Genomic DNA, 23132 nt, shown 5'->3' with positions numbered 1-23132 from the left:
AGGAGAACTTCTGACAGCAGAATGTGTCCAGTCCAATGAGAAAGAATGCATTGTTGGATGTATTTCTTGGAAATGCGATGGGAGAAGTGGATTGAGTGTCAGTGGGGCAACATTTAGGAGATACTGATCATTGAAACAAAGTTAGAATGACCATGAAGAATGAAGTTGGTCAATTCAGTGTAAGAAAAATCAATCATGGAGAGCCAACTTAGCAATGGAGTTGAGCAGACCTTGGCAAAACAGGAATGAAAGGCAGAAGAAACTTAGCAATGGGCTATTTCCCTCCCCACCCCTTTCCGCCTTCTGCAAAGACCGTTCCCTCCGTGACTACCTGGTCAGGTGCACGCCCCCCCCCCCCCCCCCCCCCCTACAACCTATCGTCCCATCCTGGCACCTTCCCCTGCCACCGCAGGAACTGTAAACCCTGCGCTCACACCTCCTCCCTCACCTCCATCCAAGGCCCTAAAGGAGCCTTCCACATCCATCAAAGTTTTACCTGCACATCCACTAATATCATTTATTGTATCCGTTGCTCCCGATGCAGTCTCCTCTACATTGGGGAGACTGGACGCCTCCTAGCAGAGCACTTTAGGGAACATCTCCGGGACACCCACACCAATCAACCACACCGCCCTGTGGCCCAACATTTCAACTCCCCCTCCCACTCTGCCGAGGACATGGAGGTCCTGGGCCTCCTTCACCGCCACTCCCTCGCCACCAGACACCTGGAGGAAGAACGCCTCATCTTCCGCCTCGGAACACTTCAACCCCAGGGCATCAATGTGGACTTCAACAGTTTCCTCATTTCCCCTTCCCCCACCTCACCCTAGTTCCAAACTTCCAGCTCAGCACTGTCTCCTAACTTGTCCTACCTGCCTATCTTTTTTTCCACCTATCCACTCCCCCCGACCTATCACCTTCATCCCCTCCCCCACTCACCTATTGTATTCTATGCTACTTTCTCCCCACCCCCACCCTCCTCTAGCTTATCTCTCCACGCTTCCGGCTCTCTGCCTTTATTCCTGATGAAGGGCTTGATTTTACTGCTCCGCGAATGCTGACTGAACTGCTGTGCTCTTCCAGCACCACTAATCCAGAATATACCTTCAAAGAGGAGCTAGTTCGGGTACAGTCAAGCTATATTCCCTTAAAAGTGAAGGTTAACAAATCCAGAGCTCCCTGAATGACAAAGGAGATAGAAATTAAGGTAAAGAAAAAGTGTGCTTTTGACAGGAGACAGGAGATACATTTGAGAACTAAAGGAATGGAGAAGCTTTGAGAAGAGATTAAAAAACAAAGAAATAAAGAGGAATTATGAAAAAAGACGGCAACTAATATAAAAGGGAATCTCAAAGTTCTCTAAAGACATAAATAATGTGTTAAAAAGAGGATTATGGCCAATTAAACACTACATAGGGGATTTACATGTGGAGACAGACGGCATAGGTGAGGTATTAAATGAATATTGTATTTACCAAGAAGGTAGATGGTACTCTACTCATGGTGATAGAGGAGGAAAGTTAATCACTTGAAGCATTCAAAATTGATAATCAGGAAATCTTGAATAGAGTTTTGGGACTTAAGGCACAGGGTTGAGATCCATTCAAGGATAATGATGTAAAGGAGAGTGGAAATTTCATGGGCACTGGCCGTAATCTTTCAGTCTTCCCCAGACGCAGAGGTGCCAGAAGACTAGAGAATTGCAAAGATCATTTCCTTGTCCAAAAATAAAGGTTACAACGATAAGTTCAGCAATTACAGACCAATCAATTTAACTTCAGAGGAGTGGAAACTTCTAAAAACAATTCACTTGGAGGTCGCCACTGATGATGTTACCTAGCCAGGTAACGAAACGTCTGGATATCAAACCTACAGCTCAGCGAGCAAACCTACACCCTAAAAAACAATCAGGATAGTATTGAGAGTGACATGTAAAGAAAATGGGCTGATTAGGGAGAACCAGTATAGATTTCAAAAATGGAAATTGTGTTTAATTTGCTGGAGTTTTTTTTAAAAAAGAAATTACAGAAAATTTCATGAGGCTAGTGCTATTGATGTGGTGGATATGAACTTCCTCAAGACATTCAATACAATGTCACACAACAGACTTCTGATAAAGATTATTGCTCATGGAATAAAAGCAACAGTAACAATGTGGAATGATAGAAAACAATAATGGCCAAAGGAAATTTTGCAGGCTAGAGGAATGTTTATAGTGAAGACCCCTACGGTTTGGTATTGGGACTGTTGCTTCTCATGATAATATATTAATGCGCAGGGGACAATTTCAAAGTTTGCAAACAATATGAAACTTGGAAGCATTGTATACTATGAAGAAGAGTGTAGAACTCCAAAATATATAGACAAATTGGTGCAATGAGCAGAAAAGTGGGTTTCAATGCAAAGATGTATTTTGTTAGAAAGAACATGGACAATAATTCTAAAGGGGGTGCAGGAGCAGAATGACCTGGGTGTGTCTTGTGCATTGAACATTGCAAGTAGTAGGACAGATGAAGAGAGAGCAATTAATAAAGCATACAGTATCCTGGGCTTTATTAATATGCATTGAGTACAAGAGCATGGTGTAAGACCTCAGCTAGAGTATTGTCTACAGTTCTGGATGTCACACTATAGGAAGGATGTGAATGCATCAGTGTTCAGAAGAGATTTACAAGAATGGATTCAGAGATGAGGAACTTCAGTTATGAGGATAGGTGAGAGCTTGGGACTATTCTTCTTGGAGAGAAAGCAGCTAAAAGGAGATCTGACAGACGTTTTCAAAATCATGAGGGGGCACAGATTTAAAGTAATTTGTAAAAGAAACAAATGTGAGGTGAGAAAAAAATCCTTTGCATAGAACTGGTTCAGGTCGAGAATGCAATGCCGATTAGTGTGGTGAAGGCAGGTTCAACTGAAGTATTGAATTGGATGATTATTTAAATGGAAAAATGTGTAAAAGTAAGGAGAAAATGCAGGAGATTGGTGCTAGGTCATAATGCACATTTGGTGTGCCAATGCAGACACAATGGGCCAAATGTCTCGTTTCTGTGTCACCATACTTATGCGATTCTGTTGAAAGGATTTCTCCTCATCTCCATCGTAAATAAGCAACCTCTTACTTTTAAACAGTGACTCCAGGTTTTAAATTATCGCATGAGAAGAATGTCCTTTGGAGTTCCACCATGTCATAACACCTCAGGATCTTGTATGATACAATCAAGTTGTCTCTTAGTCTTCTAAATTTCAGGAGATACAAACCTAACCTATCCGTTTCAGTTAGTAGTCTAGCAAACCTCTTTAAAATGCTTTGAATGCATTTCTATCCTTCTTTGAATAAGGAGATGAATAATGTGGACAGTATGCTACATGCAGTCTCACCAATGCCCTATATAACTGAAACATACCTCTATAATTTTTTATTCAATTTCCCTTGCAATAAACTGTAACAGTTTATTAGCTTGGATCATGTCTGGCAACACAGGTAATCTTAGAGATTCCTCTGAAAGATCTAAAGCTACATTTTGTCCCTGGGCAGAGTTCCTCCTCCACAGTAAATAGTCAATACAGGAGTATCTATACCAGGATTTCCCCTGCTTCAGAAACAGGAAAACAATTCAATAGTTTCCATGATTTTTTTAAACCCCTCATCTTGATGATGGTTATAATTCCCATGATCCTGATTTGGGGGACATTTGTGGCGGCGGGGGGGGGGGGGGGGTTCTCTCTCATTCCAGATCCATAGGATGAGTGCGTGGTGTTTCATTCTGATTAACAGCCCGCACACTTTGAAGACCTCAGCAAAACAACTTTGCTGTTTTTATCAGTCCAATTGCTTGTTGCATCAGTGGTGGTTCACCCCTAGATAGGGTACTAGGGGATAGCCTGTAGAATATTAGTTATGATTGAGACCTTGTTGAAAGTGTTCTTTCCAATGTTGACAGATGGCATTGTCATCCTTCAGAGGAGAGCCACCATCTTGTGAATAAAGGGGATTCTGTCCACCTGACCGTGATCTATATGGTCCTGGTGATTTCAAGAAAGGCTTTGAATGTCATGATGATCAGCATACTGTTGGATCTCTTGGGACCTTGCTTCTTACCTTCCAGATTTGACTTTGAGTGTTAGTCTTGAGCATTTGTAATGCTGCCTTCTTGACTTATTATATTAGGGGTTTTTTAACCAAGCAATGAAGGCTGCTGACAGTTGTTCCAAGGTATATATTTTTGCATTGTTTTAGTTGAATCAGTCCTGGACTCACAGTTAATCGAAGATCCAATGATTCAAACACAGGAGTCTAGCACAGCCATCTTTATTTCATTCCAATGTTACAAAATTGAATACAGCTAAGAACAAATCTCCAATGTCCTTGAATGTGTTGTTGCCCCCAAACTCGTAGCAATGTCTGAACTGGTTTCAACTACTTTTCTGACACAAACCCCAACTATCCTTGACTACTTTGTTCATCAAAAACATAGCTAACTCAGCCTTGAATAAATTCAATAATCTGTCTTCTTGGGAAGAAAATTCCACTTCTTAATAACACTTTAAGACAGAGGTAAGGAACATTTTCTTTAAGGAGAACTCTTATTTTTTATATGGTGTTCATGAGTTCTAATCTCCTCAAAAAGAGGAAACATCCTTTCCGTATTCTGTAAACATACACCCTATCAATATCCCTCACAAGATTATATGTTCAATGAGATCACTTCATTCTTCTATACTTTAATTGATGCAGACTCAACCTGCTGAACCTTTCTTCATAAGATAAGCCCTTCATCCCAAGAATGAATCAAGTAAATCTTCTCTGAACTCTTTCTAATGTAACTCTCCACTTTTATTTCAAATGAGTAGTAAACCTAGAGTGGATCTTGATGCATACATAGGGCAAATCAGGTTAAGGATCGCACAGTTACATCCCTAAGAATATTAGTGAACGAGAGTGTTTTACAATAATTGACAATGGTCTCGTGGTCATCAATAGACTAACAGTTTTACAGTTTAATTCTTGATTTCTATTTAATTAAAATGTCACCATCTACCATGGCAGGATTTGAAAATGTCCAGAAAACTTAGTCCAGGACTCTAGATTACTACTCCAGTGACATTGCCACTACATCACCATCTCCCCCAATGTCTCTTCATGGGGTTCAATGTCATATTTTGTTTTATGAAGTCCCTGTGAAGTGCCTCAGGATATTTTATTATGATAAATTTGCTACATAAATACAAATTGTTGTTCTTTTCATTGTATATACCCAATTTTTAGCAAATATCCTATTGAATCAGCTTCCTGCATGATTTCAGTACTACATTTCAGATCATAACAATTCTGTAAAATTCTGGAGAGCCACACGTACTTGGTGGATTGTTTACAGATTTGAACTCAGAGATTACAGCTATTCTTCACCAAAATCAATTCACGTGCAGGTTTGTTGGCTAATAATCTGGAAATAATACACTTTGTCTGATGCTTACTGAAATTCAGCAGAATATGGTATTGGCTACAGTCTATGTATAAATTGCCACTTTGGTTTTCTGAAGAAACAGCAAGAAAATTTTTCTGTACAATCGTCATCCTTCTTCACGAACTTTAAACGTATCTGTTTTCTAACATGTAACATTTTCATTTGGTTGTAAATTAAGATTGTCAAACATTTTTACAACTTATTTTGCTTAAAAGGTTAATCATCGCACTTAATACAGTTTATCAGTAATATTTGACAATGGCTGAAACTGTTCACTTCATCGTAGCATGAATTCAGTCATGTAATCGCGACATTGCCACAGATGCTGTGTGAATACTTACTTCCATTTTTCTACAAAACATTGCCCAACTACCATCATAGAATTCAATATTATTCTTCTCAAAGATCATAATTTAACCCCTCTGATATTGCCCAAAACCCCCAGGGCAGAGGAGATAACCTGGGGGTTGCAATGAGAGAGAGAGACTCACTGAGATTTTTCTCCTCTGCCCTGAAGCTCTTCAACCATGTCCTGAAACACACTCGCTCACCCATTGTACTCTTTGCTACCTTCCCCCACCCTCCTCTCTGACCTATCACCTACATCCCCACCCCCATTCACCTATTGTACTCTTTGCTACCTTTATCCCCAACCCCACCCCATCTCATTTATCTCTCCACTCTGCAGGCACCCTGCCTCTATTCCTGATGAAGGGCTTTTGCCCAAAACGCCGATTTTCCTGCTCCTCGGATGCTGCCTGACCTGCTGTGCTTTTCCAGCACCACTCGGATCTAGTCTCTGGTTTCCAGCATCTGCAGTCCTTGTTTTTACCCATATGTAGGGTTTTACCCTATCCATGCCCCTCATGATTTTATAAACTTCTATAAAGGTCACCCCTCAGCCTCTGACCCTCCAGGGAAAACAGCCCCAGCCTATGCAGCCTCTCTCCATAGCTCACATTCTCCAACCTGAGCAACATCCTTGTAAATCTCAAGGATGGGAGGTTGGCTTCAGTGATGGCCTGGACTGTGCATATAACTTTCTATAGTTTCTTATGGTCCTGGGCAGAGCAGTTGCCATACCAATCAGATAGATGCTTTTTATGGTGCGTCACTAAAAGTTGGTGAGGGTCCTTATGGACGCACTGAATTTCCTAAGCCGCCTGAGGAAGAAGAAGCTTTGTTGTGCCTTCTTGACCGTCGCAGCTACATGGGAGGACCAGGACAGATTGTCAAGTTCCTAGGAGTGACAATAACCAACACACTCGACCCTCTCCACCTCAGCTGCGTTGATGTAGATAGGACTGTGGGCTCCTCCTTTCTTCCTGAAGTCCATTATCAGTTCTTTTGTTTTGCTGACATTGAGAGAGGGAGAGAGAGAGTTATCATTGTATCATAACACCAAGCACTCTATCTCCTTTCTGTATTCTGACTCATTGCTAATATCTGGCCTACCACGGTGGTGTCATCAGCAAACTTGTAGATGGCATTTATACAGAATTTGGCTACACAATCATGGGTGTACATGGAGTACAGTGGGGGGGGGGGGGGTGAGAACCTTCTTGTTTATCTTCACTGATTGCAGTCTGTGGTGAGAATCCAGTTGCAGAGGGCAGAGCTGGGACCTAGATCTTTGAGTTTTCAGATTAGTTTGGTAGGGATTATTGTATTGAAGGTAGAGCTGTAGTTGATGAGTAGGAGTCTGACTTAGATGTCCTTGTTATTCAGATGTCCCAGGGATGAGTGTAGGGCTAGAGAAATGGCGTCCACCGTGGACCTGTTCCGCTGGTAGGCAAATGCAGGGGATCAAGGCATGCTGGGAGATTAGAGATGATGTGGTTCTGACCAGCCCCTTGAAACACTTCATGATTATGGAGGTCAAAGCCCTGGGCAGTGGTCGTTGAGGCATGTTGCATGTGTTTTCTTTGGTACTGGGTTGATAATTGTCTTTCTGAAGCCAGTGGGGATTTCAGATTGTAGCCAAGAGAGGTTGAAGATGTCAGCGAATATCTCCACCAGCTGGTGCACACAGGATCTAAGTGCGTGGCTGGGGACTCTGTCTGTGCCAGTTGCTTTCCTCAGGTTTATTCTCATGAAGACCAATCTAACGTCTGCAACAGTGACACAGGGAACAGGTGCGTCCGGGCAGTCAGAGCAGGTGACACCATGCCACTGGCATTCTATTCAAACTGAGGATAGAAAGCATTGAGCGTATCAGGGAAGGATGTGTTTCTGAACACTATTTTGTTCTGTTTCATTTTGTATCCACTTACGTTTTGCAGGCCTTGCACAGGCAGCAGATATCCATACAGTTAGTTTGGCTCTCTAACTTGGTCCGGTACTGCCTCCTGGCATCTCTAATAGTTTTACAGAGGTCATATCTGGAATTCCTGTGTTGGTTTGGGTTGTCCAGCTTGAATGCCTCATGTTTGGTCTTTAGGCAGTGGAATTCCTGGTTCATCCAAAACCTCTGACTGGGTGTTTTAAAAAATTCTCAAGGTCAGGTTCGTAGGAGAGTAGTCTGACACAGAACAAACGACCAAGAGGCGAGTCTGCTAGAATATGAGCATTTTATTCCCCGCAGCGTCGCCACAACCAGGTCTCATACTTACAACGGGTCTGGCTTATACTCACTCTACATGTTACCGGAACTGGGAGCCGTCAGTTCTCGTAGAGCGGTTGCCAACAACCCACGCTCGGCGGTTAAACGTAACCCCGGAGCAGACTCCCGGGTCTGGCTTATACTCACTCTACATGTTACCGGAACTGGGAGCCGTCAGTTCTCGTAGAGCGGTTGCCAACAACCCACGCTCGGCGGTTAAACGTAACCCCGGAGCAGACTCACCGAACTGGAGACTTTTCCAGCTGATATACTCTTTTCCAGATATAAACATTCATGTGAACAGCAGAGCAAGGCTAAAAAACACATTCCATTCTGGTTACATACAGATAAGAAGATTCACACGGGGAGGTGTGTAATAAGATTCACACGGGACTAAGCAACACCTCCATTCCGGTTAGATTCACACATGTATTGGGACATAATTTTTAACCGTTTCACCACACTGGGGAATACACAGATTGACTTCTTTGGAACACAATCCTCTACGCACTTGCTAGTTAAGTCTGTGATGGTGGTGGCATTCTCATCAAAGTTGTCCGCTGAATTCTTGAATATGGTCCAGTCCACCAATTCCAAGCAGTCCTGGAGAGGCTCTTCTACTACCTATTAAAATTATAGTATCGTCACACCTTAACAAAAAAATGAACCATCAATTTAAGGTGGCACAGTGCCTCAGTGGTTAGCACTGCTGCTTCACAGCATTAGGGACCTGGGTTTGATTCCACCCTTAGGCGTCTGTGTGCGGAGTTTGCACATTCTCCCAGTGTCTGCCGTGGTTTCCTCTGGGTACTCCAGTTTCCTCTCATAGTCCAAAGGTGAGCAGTTTATGGGGATTGGCTATGCTAAAGTGTCCATAGTACCCAGGGATATGTTGGCTACGTGGATTAACCATGGGAAATGCAGGGATGGGGGGGGTTGGTCTGGATGGGATACTCTTTGGAGGGTCGGTGTGCACTCGAAGGGCCAAACATGCAAAAATTCACTTTGGCAGTCCACCTCAGTCCAGTTTTGCTCACCACCGAACATTGAGTCATAGAGTCATAGAAATGTACAGCATGGAAACAGACCCTTTGGTCCAAACTGTCTATGCTGACCAGATATCCCAATCCAGTACCCGGCCCATATCCCTCCAAACCCTTCCTATTCACATACCCATCCAAATGCCTCTTAAATGTTGCAATTGTACCAGCCGTCACCACATCCTCTGGCAGCTCATTCCATACACTTACCACCCTCTGCGTAAAAAAGTTGCCCCTTAGGTCTCTTTTATATCTTTTCCCTCTCACCCTAAACCTACGCCCTCTAGTTCTGGGTTCCCTATCCATGCCCCTCATAATTTTTTAAACCTCTATAAGGTCACCCCTCAGCCTCCGACGCTCTAGGGAAAACAGCCCCAGCCTGTTCAGCCTCTCCCTGTAGCTCAAATCCTCCAACCCTGGCAACATCCTTGTAAATCTTTTCTGAACCCTTTCAAGTTTCACAACATCTTTTTGATAGGAAGGCGAACAGAATTGCATGTAATATTCCAACAGTGGCCTAACCAATGTCCTGTACAGCCGCAACATGACCTCCCAACTCCTGTACTCAACACTCTGACCAATAAAGGAAAGCATACCAAATGCCTTCTTCACTACCCTATCTACCTGCGACTCTACTTTCAAGGAGCTATGAACCTGTACTCCAAGGTCTCTTTGTTCAGCAACACTCCCTAGGACCTTACCATTAAATGTATAAGTCCTGCTAAGATTTGCTTTCCCAAAATGCAGCACCTTGCATTTATCTGAATTAAACTCCACCTGCCACTTCTCAGCCCATTGGCCCATCTGGTCCAGATCCGGTTGTAATCTCTTCGCTGTCACTACAGCTCCAATTTTGGTGTAGTTTCTGTCTTCCTTCAGCAAAGTTGTGACAGTGTGTCAGCAATTATAATCTCTTGTCCTGCCACGTTCTTGATTTTTCTCAACCATTTGATCAAACATCATCTCTGATAACTGAACTTCAACTTACTTATCTTTACTCCTTGATTTCTGCTCCTGTTTCCATTTGTGGCTTTGTGACCTTGTTACCACACAGTTGGGAAAATTCCCAGGATATACTTCGTGTAACACATCAGTTGCCAGATTTTCCACTGGCTTTACAACCACAGTAGGCATCAGTCCCATCTGTGATCCAGCTATATCATTACCAAGGATAAACTGCAGTTCTGGAACTGAGAATTCCTCTATTACTCCTACCACCACTTCACCACTTTTTGCTGGACTCTCCAACTTGACTTTATGTAATGAATTTCATATATTACCATTTTTCCTGGCAAAATTTATTCTGAATTATATATCTCTCACCACCAAAGACTGACTTGCTCCAATATATCTTAAAATCTTAATCTCCTTATCTACTCCTCCTGACCTACATGAGTAAATCTTACCCACACAAGTAAATTCTTTAAAGAGATCTGGCACTTTCTTCTCAACCAACCCCTGATCAGGTTGTACACATTCTTCTGCAGCTTTTTAGCTTCCACTATGCTTTTCTTAACCACTTCAACAAAACTCACTTGCCTTATCTTGTTTTCCCACATCTGTCTTCCCAGTGCTTATTCTCAACCACCAACACTGCAACTTCATGTGGCCTACTTTATCACAGTGAAAATGCCTGAGCTTTTTTACTTCTCTTTCCCCCTCATGGATTTCCTTTTTACCCTGTGGTAAAGTACTGTATTGTTATTATCTTCAATAAGATCTCCTTGTTTCCTTTACCATGTGAGGATTTCTCTTTTCCCTAATTTCTATCCTTCACAAATTAAAATTGACGTCAGAAACCAAACCTTGGTTTATGAACAAACTCAATCATCTGCCATTTCCATTGCTAATCTTGCAGTCTTAACTTTCTGCTCTTCCACATAAGTTCTCATTACTTCAGCAAGTGAATTTTTGAACTCTTCCAAAATAATTGTTTCTCTAAGAGTATCATATGCTTGATCTATTTTCAAAGTCCTTATCTATCTATCAAAATTACTTTGATCCTTTAAAACCCTACATATGTTTGACCAGGTTCCTTCCTTAGATTCCTAAAACTTTGTCCGTAGGCTTCTGGGACTATTTCACATGCATTTTAGATGAGATTTTTAGTTCATCATCCTTCCCAAATATATCCTCTGACAGTGATGTAAATACCTCACCAGTTCTACCTACCAATTTTGTTTGGATCAACAATATCCACATGGTGACCAGCCATTTCATTTGTTTAGCCACTTTCTCAAATTATTGTTATACATTCTTGTCATTGGACTTAGGTAATGCTCAGACATATTTAAATAGATCCCCACCAGGCCGTTGGCTACAATGGGATTGCTCTCCATCACTGTCCTCATCACTATTACTAACTTTCATCTCTACCTTGGTCATTTTAAGTTGACTTTGTGTTTTCAGTTCCAATCTCATAAATTTAAAAACAATCACTTTCTCCCTTTCTTCTGGTGGGTCATCCTTTCCATTCAGGCTGCTACTATTGTTCCATCTTTAAAAAAGCCCCAAAGTCTCATAAGCGGTTTACTCTATTGGCCTTGAGCAGACTGCTTAGGACCTCTGTCTCAACTTTTTTTCATAAAAAAATCAGGACAAAATGTACCTCTTAAAGTCATGCTTTTGTCACAATTCTCCTTTATCAATGAAGTCTGCAACAATCCATAGTTGTTGATATGCTGAGCTGCTATAAAATTAGAGTTCACTGTATAGATGGCAAGTCTAGTAGTGTCAGTGATTGCTTCAGCCTATTTACATAGCTACAGTTACATCGATCAGTTTTGATTTTATATTTAATAAGAAAGTAATATTCAGAAATAGTACAAAAATGTAATTACACTGGCTGAAAACTAAACAAAATATTGACATGCCTTCAATCCTAAATATTTAAACATCTTCTTAGTCTATAAATGAAATATTATATAGTTAATCACTGATAGTCAAATATAATTACGATTAGAGATATTAATCTACTATAGAACATGCAGTGCAATGAACTATACACCAACCATTGCCTTAACACTATATCACAGATATTAAAATATCAAAAATATACAAGTTTTATATTTACAAGGAACTTGTAGTTAATTACAAATGTAATAAATAATGCATTAGCAAGCACATTAAAGCAACTATAATCATGAGAAATATAGAATGTGTATATTTAATGTACACATTGTCAAAGCAAGAATATCATATGTCATCTGTGAAAGTGACATTTCTTTGTTTTTTGTGACCTGAGTGGGTGCATTCATTACTCTGGTAATAAATCATCTCCAAGTTCTTCATCTGCAAATTCATCTTCTTCAACCCGTCTTCGAGCTGCAGTTCTGGGTCGTTCTATTTGTGGTCCAAGTGGATCCACATATGAAGCATCTATAGAGACAGTTATGAAAAATCCATTATAAATAGTGCATATTTTCACTAAACTGTTATGTAGATCACCGAAACCATTCAAGAATAATTGTTAGGTGAAATCAAGATGGATCCAGCAGTCAAAAATACTGCTTACTACTACTTAACCTACCTGGATGCAGATGTACAAAGCATTCTAGGTATCTCTGTACATCAGTCAAGGAAAATAGACAGGCAAGCAATTAGGAAGGCAAATGGTTTATTAGCCTTTATTGCAAGAGGATTTGAGTTCTGAAGCAAAGATGTTTTACTGCAGTTATACATGCCTTGGTGAGACCACATCTGGAATATTATAGTAGCCAGAGAGATAGTACAATAGATATTCACAAGGCAGATACTGGGATTGGCAGAGCAGTCCTATGAGCAGAGACTGGTTTGACTAGACCTGTATTCACTGGAATTTACAAGGATGGGAAAGGATCTGATTGAAATGTACAATGTTCTAACGACTGGACAGACTAGAAAGCAGGAATGAAATTTTCCCTGATTGGGCAGTGTAAAACCAGGGGTTAGTCACAGGATATGGGATAGGCCATTTAGGCTGTGATAGGGAAACATTCCTTCACTCAGAAGGTGGTAAACCTGTAGAATTCTCTACCAGAGAAGGCTGTGAAGGCAAATCACTGAATATATTCAAAAAGAGATAGACACATTTAAATTATCAAAGGTATCAAGGTATATGAGGAGAAAGTGGGAACATGTTATTGAGACAGAAGATCGGCAGTGATCGTGGTGTTTGGTGGAGCAGACTCGAAGGGCTGAATAACCTACACTTGCCCCTGGTTTCTATGTTTCTACCTGATAGATAGAGAGCACCCTGTCTTGAAGGGACAGGCCACAGCTACCATTGTTCTCAGCCAGCATTAGGTGTATGGGGAAAAGGCAGGGAATGCCACCAATCTTCATGTGGACGTTCTATGCAATGAGTGATTTCATGCTTTTGATTCACAAATCAGAATTTTGGTTGTGGGCTAATAAAGCAATAAAAATCAAGGTTCATTTAGAAACAGGTTTATATCTGCTACCATAGAAGTGGAAGCCAAAAACTTGAATAATACGCACTAGTAAACCACAGATGCATTCCGAGTCATTGCAAAGGTCAAGACAATTCTACTAACTGGTAAATTCTGTGGCAAAGAATTCTAAAGATGCACAATCTGCTTCGAGAAAGAAAATTATTCTCAACTCTATCCTAAAAGGGCAACCCCTAATTTTAAAATAGCACGCTACTTCTGGCCTTGTCCACAGGAAGGAACATAATTCCCACATCCACTTTGTCAAGAAAGTTCAGATCAGTCAGAGCAGCAGCAGGAGCAGAGCAGACTGAATCTGGGAGAAAACAGTGGCAGGAGCTTCCAGTTAAGTATCTGAAGAGTGAGGTCCAGATCAAGGTCAGTCAAAGTGGTGGCAGGAGCAGAGCAGAATGGAGCAGAATCCAGAAATGAGGCTCTGGAGGTGGCATCAGTGTTAAAAAGTTAATCTAGGATTAGGTTGCTCAGGAACCAGGTCCAGAAACTGAGTGAGTGCCCCTGGAGGGGGATAAGAGTATAAAGCACTCATTTTAGTGGTCTGTCATTTGTTAGAAATAGGGAACGAAAGTGAGAAATCTGATTTTGGTGAGTAGTGGGTAAGATTGTATAATTAGTTTATTGTCTGTAGTTGAGAAGGTTCACAATGGCAGGACAACTTGACATAGTAGAATGTTTCTCCTGTGATATATGGGAAATCAGGACAGTGTAGATTCATGGAGGAAGTGAGGACTGCAGATGCTGGAGATCAGAGCTGAAAAATGTGTTGCTGGAAAAGCGCAGGTCAGGCAGCATCCAATGAGCAGGAGAATCGACGTTTTGGGCATAAGGAGGGCTTGAAATATTGATTCTCCTGCTCCTTGGATGCTGCCTGACCTGCTGTGCTTTTCCAGCAACACATTTTTCAGTGTAGATTCATGGTAGGCTGATACCATGGATGCCATGTGACTTAATCTTCTGTGAGATGGCAAACTGGATACAAAATTGGCTTGGGCATAGAAGATAGAGGGTAGTTGTGGAGTTACAGAGCATTGTGGAGTCCAGTAGGGTTATTTTTCCTACTGGAAGTCTGTGAATAGTGATGTTCTTTTAGAATCAGTGTTGTTTGTAATATTTACAAATGATTTGGATGAAAATGTAGGTACAATGATTAGTAAATTTGCAGACAACACAAAAATTAGTGAATAGTGAGAAAGGTTATCCAAGGACACAGCAGGATATAGACCAGATGGAAAATTGCACACAGAAATGGTAGATGGAGTTTAAAACAGACAAGTGTGAGATGATGTATTACGAGAGTTCAAATGCAAAAGAAAATATACCATACATAGAAGGAACATTAGAAGCATTGACATACAGATAATGAAAGTGGCAAAACAAGTGGATAAGGTGGTAAAGAAGGTATGTGGCATGTGTGCCTTATCAGTTGGAGCCCTAAGTAAAGAAGTTGGCAAGTCATGTTGCAACTGTATAAAACTTTAGTTAGGACACATTTGGAGGACTGCATGCAGTTCTGGTCACCACACGATAGGAAGGATGTGGAGGTCCAATAAAGGTTTACCAGAATGCTACTTGGATTGAAGTGTATTAGCAAAAAGGGAAATTGGGCAAACTTGGATTATTTTGATTAAAGCAGAGGCTGAGGGGGCGACCGGATAGAAGTATATAAAATTATGAAAGGCATTGATGACGTGGATAGCATAAGTCTTTTTTCCATCATGGAAACTTCTAACACTAGGGAGCCACAGGGTTAAGATCAAAGGGGAAATGTTTAAAGGGATGTACGAGGAAAGCTTTTCTTTTTACACAGAACATGGCAGGTGCTTAGAATGCGCTACCAGGATAGATGCTAGAAGCAGATACAATTGCAGTATTTAAGAGACCTTTAGACAGACACATGAATATGGCAGGGATAGAGGGTTAAGGACCATATGTAGGCAGATGGGATTAATTTTGAGTGACATCGCAATCAGCACAGGCACTTTTTTTTATACACTTCAATTAAGTCACCTCTCAGTCTTTTAACTCAATTGATTATAAGCCCAGTCTGTTCAATCTTTCCTCATAAAACAATCCACTCATTCCAGGTATAAATCCATTAAACTACTGGCTGCAAGTCATTTACATCCTTCCATAATTAAGGAGACCAAAACTGCATACAGACGTGGTGTCACCAATGCTCTGTAAGCTATCCTCACTGCTTAATGTACCACAGCCTGATCACTCACCCAGCAGCACTTTCTGATACTCAAGATCAGAAGACAGAATTTATAGCAAAAGATTACAGTATCATTCAACTGAAATGATATATTGAACAAACCTAGATTACTGTTAAGTTTTTCATCTTTTAGAATGGTTTGCAGGTTAAAGATCATTAATGTGTAAATTCCAGAACTTTGAGATAACTTGAGGTTTTCTAAAAAAAAGTGACATCTCAGCTTAGACAATGCATTAAAGGAGCGAAGTTAGAGTGTATCTGTAGTCCAATCTTGAGTCAGAATGGTTCTATTTTCAAAGCAGGAATTTATAAAATGTTACATGGATTGACTACGTGCAGATTGTATGCTTTTTGAGCAAAATAGAATGTAATTCTGAAGATGCAAGTGTGTGTGTGTGTGTGTGTGACAGAGTATAAGCCTATGAGAGGATGAGAGTGTGGGGGAGTGTATGTACATGTGTTTGTGAGAGAGAGAGAGAGAGAGAGAGAGAGAGAGAGAGAGAGAGAGAGAGAGAGAGAGAGAGAGAGAGCGCGTGTGTGTGTGAGAGAGACACTGTATAGTGTAGTGTAATGGGGTCCCCTGTAGCGTGACATGAATCCACGGTCCCGGTTGAGGCCACCCTCATGGGTATCGAACTTGGCTATCAGCCTCTGCTCAGCCACTCTGTGTTGTTGCGTATCCCGAAGTCCACCTTGGAGGATGGTCACTCAAAGATCCGAGGTCAAATGTCTCTGACTGCTGAAGTGTTCCCCAACTGGGAGGGAACATCCCTGTCTCCGAACCGAAATCTGCAACCCATTCTAAAAGATGAAAGACTTAACAGCAATCTAGGTTTGTTCAATATGTTGTTTCAGTTGCATGACACTGTAACCTTTTGCTATAAATTCTGTGTCTTATGATCTGCTCCACAGCTACCTGGTGAAAGAGCAGCATTCTGAAAACTAGTACTTCCAAATAAACCTGTTGGACTATAAGTTGTGTGATTTTTAACAACATACTGCATAAAGACAGTATACACTGAAGAAATTAGGCTTTTATTTTTGTATTTTTCATGTCTCACCAGATAAAGTTGCTGTGTGAAGGCTTTTTGCTATTGCCTTATCAAGTGTTATACATCACGGACAGTGTGGCATAAATGTACTGAAAGGGAATGGTGTACCCATGATGCAGGTGGGCAAATTCCTTTTAACTAAAGTGAAGGGTTCATTATGCAGTCTTCCTTACTTCATCTGATTGAGTGTTGTGCATGAGATCATCCCTTGCTTTCTCCTCCTACTTCTCCTCCTTTGAAAGTAATCTTTTGAATCCCTGGAGGTAACAACTAGGCCTTTCTAACCATGGGGTTGTGAAGGAAGCAGCATACAACCACAAACATGAACAGACATCCCGAACAATACAAACAGCAATATCCCAGTTTTAGGAACCCCCTGATTTTCTCCATAATGTAGTGTGTGATTCCATTGAAAGGAATATAACCATGCATGGTATTCCTTTTAGCCCATATCATGGAAAACGTAAAGTCGCCATAGTCTCAGAGGACCATAGTGCTGCTCTCTCATTAGAAGACAACAACTGATGATGAGTTTCACCTGAGGTTCACCACGCTTCAGGCAAGGTTGAGAAGGAACTACCTTCATGGTAACCTCAGAAGATGCAGATTGGCATCACCTGCATCACAAAACTGCCATCCAGCTGAGTTTCCATAACATGTGGGGGAGGAGAGGGGAAGAATGAGATGAGCTCCCAAACAGCTATTTTGCTATAGTCTTGTCAAAAGTAGCAATCATTAACAAATTTCCATAGAATCATTACAGTGTGGAACCAGGCCATTTGGTCCATTTGAGTCCCCACTGACCCTTCGAAGAGTATTCCTCCCAGGTTCATCCCCCTGCCCTATCTCTGCACCCTATATTTCCCATGGCTAATCCACCCAGCCTGCACATCCCTAGACACTATGGGCAATTTAGTATGCCAATCCATCCAACCTGCATATCTTTGGACTGAGGGAGGAAACTGGAGGAAACCGACACAGACATGAGGAGTGTGTTCAAATTCCACACACAGAGTCACCCAAAGATGGAATTGAACCACTGGGCCATCGTGGCACCCTAAATATTCTGGCCACATAATATCACAGAGTGCAGAAAAATCTTACAAGAAGTATTAGAAGTCTTACAAGCAAAGTAGCAGCACATTTCAATTCTAATAGATAAGTGGTTTATCAAATGCGGTACTGTTCCACAAGGACCCTTCAAGTAGTTCAGGGGCTTGTCCAAAATGCAAGACACTGACATGTGATGCTATGGTTGAAATTATAATGCGAGAACAGGCCAGTACCCTCTGCCACCACTTGCATGATGTCACACAACAAGACTGGCTCCCGTGTGCACAGCACAAGTTGTCACATCACTTACACGTCAGTATTACATTCTCAGAAGATTATTGTGATTATTTTATAATACATACTAAAATGTTGCAAATCAACGTGCTCTCTTTCAACATTCAATTTAAAAATAATGCCAAATAATTTATTACATATAAAACAGAAATAGGAAAATATTTAGAATTTTCACAATTTGCCATTAGGTAGCAAGCAAAATAGATGCACAGGATAGGCAGAATGGTCCATGGGTTTATTGTTGCATGTAAATGCTCAGCAGATGAAAATGTTTGAGATCCACTATAGGGATATAAGATACATAACGAGACTTTGATGGCAAAAAAAATCCTTTAATTAATATCATGAAACATCTGCTATTTTCACATGTTTGGAATATAGAACTATATATTTGCTTTGCCCAAGGATCACCGTACAATGCAGTTCACTTTTCCACATCATCATTTTACACTAAGATCGATCCTAAACTCAACATAAGAAGAGCCATGTACTTGCCTATATCTTTGTTGTTGCTTGCTTCATAAGGATCATTAACACCAGGCAATGACTTCAACTTTGCACTCATCCGTTCTCCTTTAGCACTGGTAACATAGCTACTTTGACCATTTTCTGAAATAATGCAAGACAGGCTGAGATGCAAATATGCTCACAAAAATAGGAATTTGAATCTTTGCATCAATTCTAATGAGATGCATCAAAAAATTGGAGGGGGTGTAGAAATTTGTTTCAAGTAGATTGTTCAGAGTGAGTGGCACTAGATTAGCTGTCCATTATATGTAGTATCTGATATTCCACTATTAGAACCATCTGACATTCAGTTCCCCTGCAGAAAATGGAACTGAATATCAAGCATTACATATGGCAAGCAGCGAATCTAAAAATGTACATTTTGTGCAACTACTGAAGAAGAATTTCTATCCCTCAGAGTAACATTATAGAAAAAAATGTAACAAATTATGGAGTTCACAAGAGTTGTTTTGCGGTTAGCATAGCTAACATGTCTACTTATTCCAAATATTTTTCAAATACTATTTTCTCATTGCCCAGATATTGTACTTTCAGAATCAGGGCTGATCAAAGAGAAGATAAGAAGAGGTCAAACAAGTAAATTAGATCCAATTCATCATTTGAAAAGTTATCAATACAGCTGGTAAAACTCTGATAAACTTGGAACTGTTAGAATTAATAAAGCTCCAAAATATGATGTATTTGAAGGCAGGTTATAACAAGCAAACTCAAGCACCAATCTATTTTCAATCTTCTGGTAGATTATACAAGAAAGAAAGCCAGTTTTAGTTAAGTTCTTGCACCATGTTTTATGAATGTAAAGCAATGATCAAGGTTACTTAATGAAGTAGAAATTTCTAAAAATACATTCTGAAAGATGGGTTTAAATGCAATCAATCAGCACTGAAGTTATCAAAGTCCTCTGTGTTGATTTAGAAAGTTTGTGTGTGAAATACAACCCAAAGTTTTATTACTACCTCACTTTAATTGATAATTTATAAATAATAATCATAATAATTTATGAATTAATTGGCAGAATCTTTCAGAAAGGTTTCAAGCAGTGGAAGTAGTAAGGTTTTGTTTGCTGCTGTTTATTTTATTTCTTTGCTGCTTGGTTGTTGTTTTCAGATCTGAATAGATTATGAAAGTGTAAATACCTCTCACCATAAAGTATGCAACATTTATGTAATGTCATCTAACAGAAAACACTGTTGTACGTTCTCCCATATTCTGTCTCTTCTAAAAACAGCAAGAATTTACCTTCTGTTAACTGCCTATTATCATTTGTCAGGTAAAAGTTAAAGAAGAAAACAAAGGGTTGAATTTTCCCGTTTTTAAGCAAACAGCTTTCTTTAGTGACATTCAAAGCCTGCCATGCCAATGTAGACATTTTTCATGCAATCATCTGCTCTTCAGCTTATTAATTATGCAATCAGTGTCAATGGCACCAGTACTCATGTGGCAGGAGTAGTAGGAGTGCTTGCTGCTTCCATGACTTTGCGACTTTCATGCTACATTTAAACCCCTGCTCCACAGTACTTCATAGACTACAAGCCAGGAAGTACTTTTCAGTGTGCTGCTGGTGGCCAGCTTGTAATTTAGGAACTGATCAGCCGACCTACTAAAAAGCAATGCAAATCTGGAAGGCTAACAGCTTCCAAGTAAACACAAACTGAGCAATCACTAAGAAAGTAATCCAAGAGGAATAAGATGCATATATGTAGATGCATGCGAGTCCTTGCAGCCAAAGCAGCCCGACATAAGCATACAATTCTGGAATATCATGATCCCCAAACTGAAATCCTGAAGGGTTGAAGTGTATGTGTTGGTCAGAAAGCACCCATGATGATGTGAGACATGTGGTTTTTACAATGTCCACTTGTGTGAAGGAAGGGTGGAAAAAAAGTGTCCATACAGCATGCAGGGAAATGGGGGAGCTGGACAAAGGTCCAGAAAATCAAGCGGTGAGCTGTTGCCACAAGTTCAAGACAGTTGTTCCGACTTGCATGGAATTGGCATCTCTAGTTTCTGAGGGCAGGACAGGACAGTGGGGAGCAGCATAGTAATGAGACAAGATTAGCTATTGGTGAGATGCAAATCCACCTAAATATAATTGTTGTACCTCATCAGAAGAAGGGTTTATGCCCGAAATGTCGATTCTCCTGCTCCTTTGATGCTGCCTGACCTGCTGCGCTTTTCCAGCAACACATTTTTAAGCTATCTCATCAGAGGGTCAGAATTTGCTATTTAAATCTTAAGGGGAAAATCAGAATACCTTTTCTTGATATCAGCAGGGTGACTAAATGGGCAACCCTGCTTCCCCTGAAATCCTCCCCCAGGCTGGTTGGGAAACAGCATTATTTGCCCATGTCCTGTTCTGCTCTTGAGTGCGGTTGGAGCTGCACTCATCTATGCAGTATGTCAACATCTTACTGTTGTTAGAATACTGAATGGACTCTCAAACTCTTAACATTCGCCTGTACCTGTGTTTTTGTTTTTGCCGCTGTTTACCTATTATTTACTTACCCATGCTACTTAACTCTGTGATCTGCCTGTATTGCTCGCAAGGCAAAGCTTTTCACTGTGCCTTGGTACACGTGACAATAATTCAATTCAATTCACTCCTGATTTGTGCCTTGCAGATGGTGAACATCCAGAGGAGGTAATTAACTCACCACAGACATCGTAGCTTCTCACCTGCTCTGGTAGCCAGAGTACTTATAAGGCTGGTCCAGTTCAATTTCCGGTCAATGGTAAACCTAATGATGTTGATCGTGGGGAAATTCAATGATTTTAATGCCACTGAATGTTAAGGAGATTTGGTTGAATCCTTCTTATTGGAAAAGGTCTTTGCCTGGTACTGGTGTGGTATGAGTGTTACTTGCCACTCTTCATCCTGTGACTGAATGCTATCTAGGTTCTGCTGCATTTCTGCATGAACTACTTCAATATCTGAGGAGTTGAAAATAGTGCTAAACATTGTGGAATCATCTGCATCATCTCCACCGCTGAGCTTATGATGGAGAGAAGCCACTATCAGAAGTGCCAGAGGAGCTCCTGCATGATGTCCCATGACTGAGATGAATGACCTAAACAATCCAAACATCCTTTGTGTTAGGTATGATTCTAACCTGTAGGGAATTTTCTCTTTGATTCTTATGGACTTCAATTCTGCTCAAGCTCTTTGCTTTCACATGCAGTAAAATGCTACCTTAAATGTCTAGGACAGCCTCCCTCATTTCCCCTCGAATTCAGTTTTTTTGTCCATATTTGGACCAAGGCGGTAATGAGTTCAGGATGTAAGGAGACATAGTGGGACCCAAGTCGAATGTCAGTGAGCAAGTGTCTGCTGAGTAATTGCAGCTTGACAGTAAAGTCAATGAAACCTGATGTCAACGATATCCAAGAAATGTGATACAAGCAAATCTGCTGGCATGATAAATGTCTGAACAAAAGATTCAATTTATATGTGCACTTAAGCAAAGTCTTGGAGTATCCCAATGTATTTAATGGTCACTAACTGTCATTTCTGAAGTGTGATTGCTCATATCAACTGGCCTCATTCCCCTGCTCTGAGTACTGAGTTTGGATTGGTCCTCAGTTTAAAATATTACTTGACAGTAGCTTCAACACTGCAGCATACCATCAGTACCATGCTCAAGTATCAGCCAAATGTTTGAAGGGGACTTAAAATTATAACCTTTTGATTTAGAGGTGAGAGCCAAGACAAGCAACTTTGGTTAAAAATAGGATTTTCTAGGCACAATAGCACACTGTTCACATACCGAGATCCTGGGGCAGACTGGAATTCTGTACTTGCATTATTTAAATATCATGAATAGAATGCTTATTTCAAAAATATCACATCCAGGACAAGGGAAGAAATTTAAACTTAAGGAGGCACAAGTATTAATTTTGTGAGTTTTGAAAATTGCCAAGTTTGTATTTTTTTTATTCAAAGTTTGATTACTTGATCTATATTTTTAACTCAACATGAAGCCAGTTGACTTCATACCGTTCAATATCAGGATTGGGTGGAAAAGTAATTTTGAGAATTGTAGGAGAGAGCATTTAATAACATTCAGACCATAAATGAGAAGGAGCAAGTGCAGTGGAACTGCAGAACATGCAATTTGCTCAAGAACTCAAGTAATTGCTCAGAAATGGAGTTTGGACCATAATGAGTGTGCAAAAATGTGGGTTTGTATTTCAAGCAGCTATTTGCGAGTGTGATAAATATCTTGTGAAGTTTGAAACATTTACAAATAAATCCACAATTCCACATGACCAACAGACTGAGCAGTTCAATGAACATATTTAGTCATGTTTATGAAACAGGTTATTTTTTAATTTTGGTATTAAACTTTTAAAAGTTTTAGTTACGGACACAAAATTGTTTAACAAACAACTTCAATGATTTGATTGTGTCACAAGGACACAACGTTGAAAGGAGATT

At 40.5% G+C, this 23132-nt stretch overlaps 1 protein-coding gene across 4 annotated transcripts in view; it reads right to left on the bottom strand.

Moving 5' to 3' along the window:
* Positions 1-11884: 11884 nt before the first annotated feature.
* Positions 11885-23132, bottom strand: part of ift88 (intraflagellar transport 88 homolog) — a 135393-nt gene continuing 124145 nt past the window's right edge. For 3 of the 4 annotated variants that reach the window (XM_087988161.1, XM_087988159.1, XM_043691897.2), the window contains 2 exons: positions 18665-18778; positions 11885-12485 (listed from right to left, as the gene is read on the bottom strand). In XM_087988161.1, the coding sequence (XP_087844287.1) occupies positions 12364-12485; positions 18665-18778 (236 nt within the window). In that variant the 3' untranslated portion in view covers positions 11885-12363. The remainder of the gene's footprint in view (positions 12486-18664; positions 18779-23132) is intronic. The other variant, XM_087988162.1, reaches the window with a different exon arrangement.

The sequence above is a fragment of the Chiloscyllium plagiosum genome, unplaced genomic scaffold, assembly GCF_037043375.1.
Source record: "Chiloscyllium plagiosum isolate Xiang-an unplaced genomic scaffold, Cpla_swu_hap1 HiC_scaffold_6, whole genome shotgun sequence".
Lineage (NCBI taxonomy): Eukaryota > Metazoa > Chordata > Chondrichthyes > Orectolobiformes > Hemiscylliidae > Chiloscyllium > Chiloscyllium plagiosum.
Note: the sequence above shows the minus strand (reverse complement) of the source record. Positions and strands in the feature narration are given on the sequence as shown.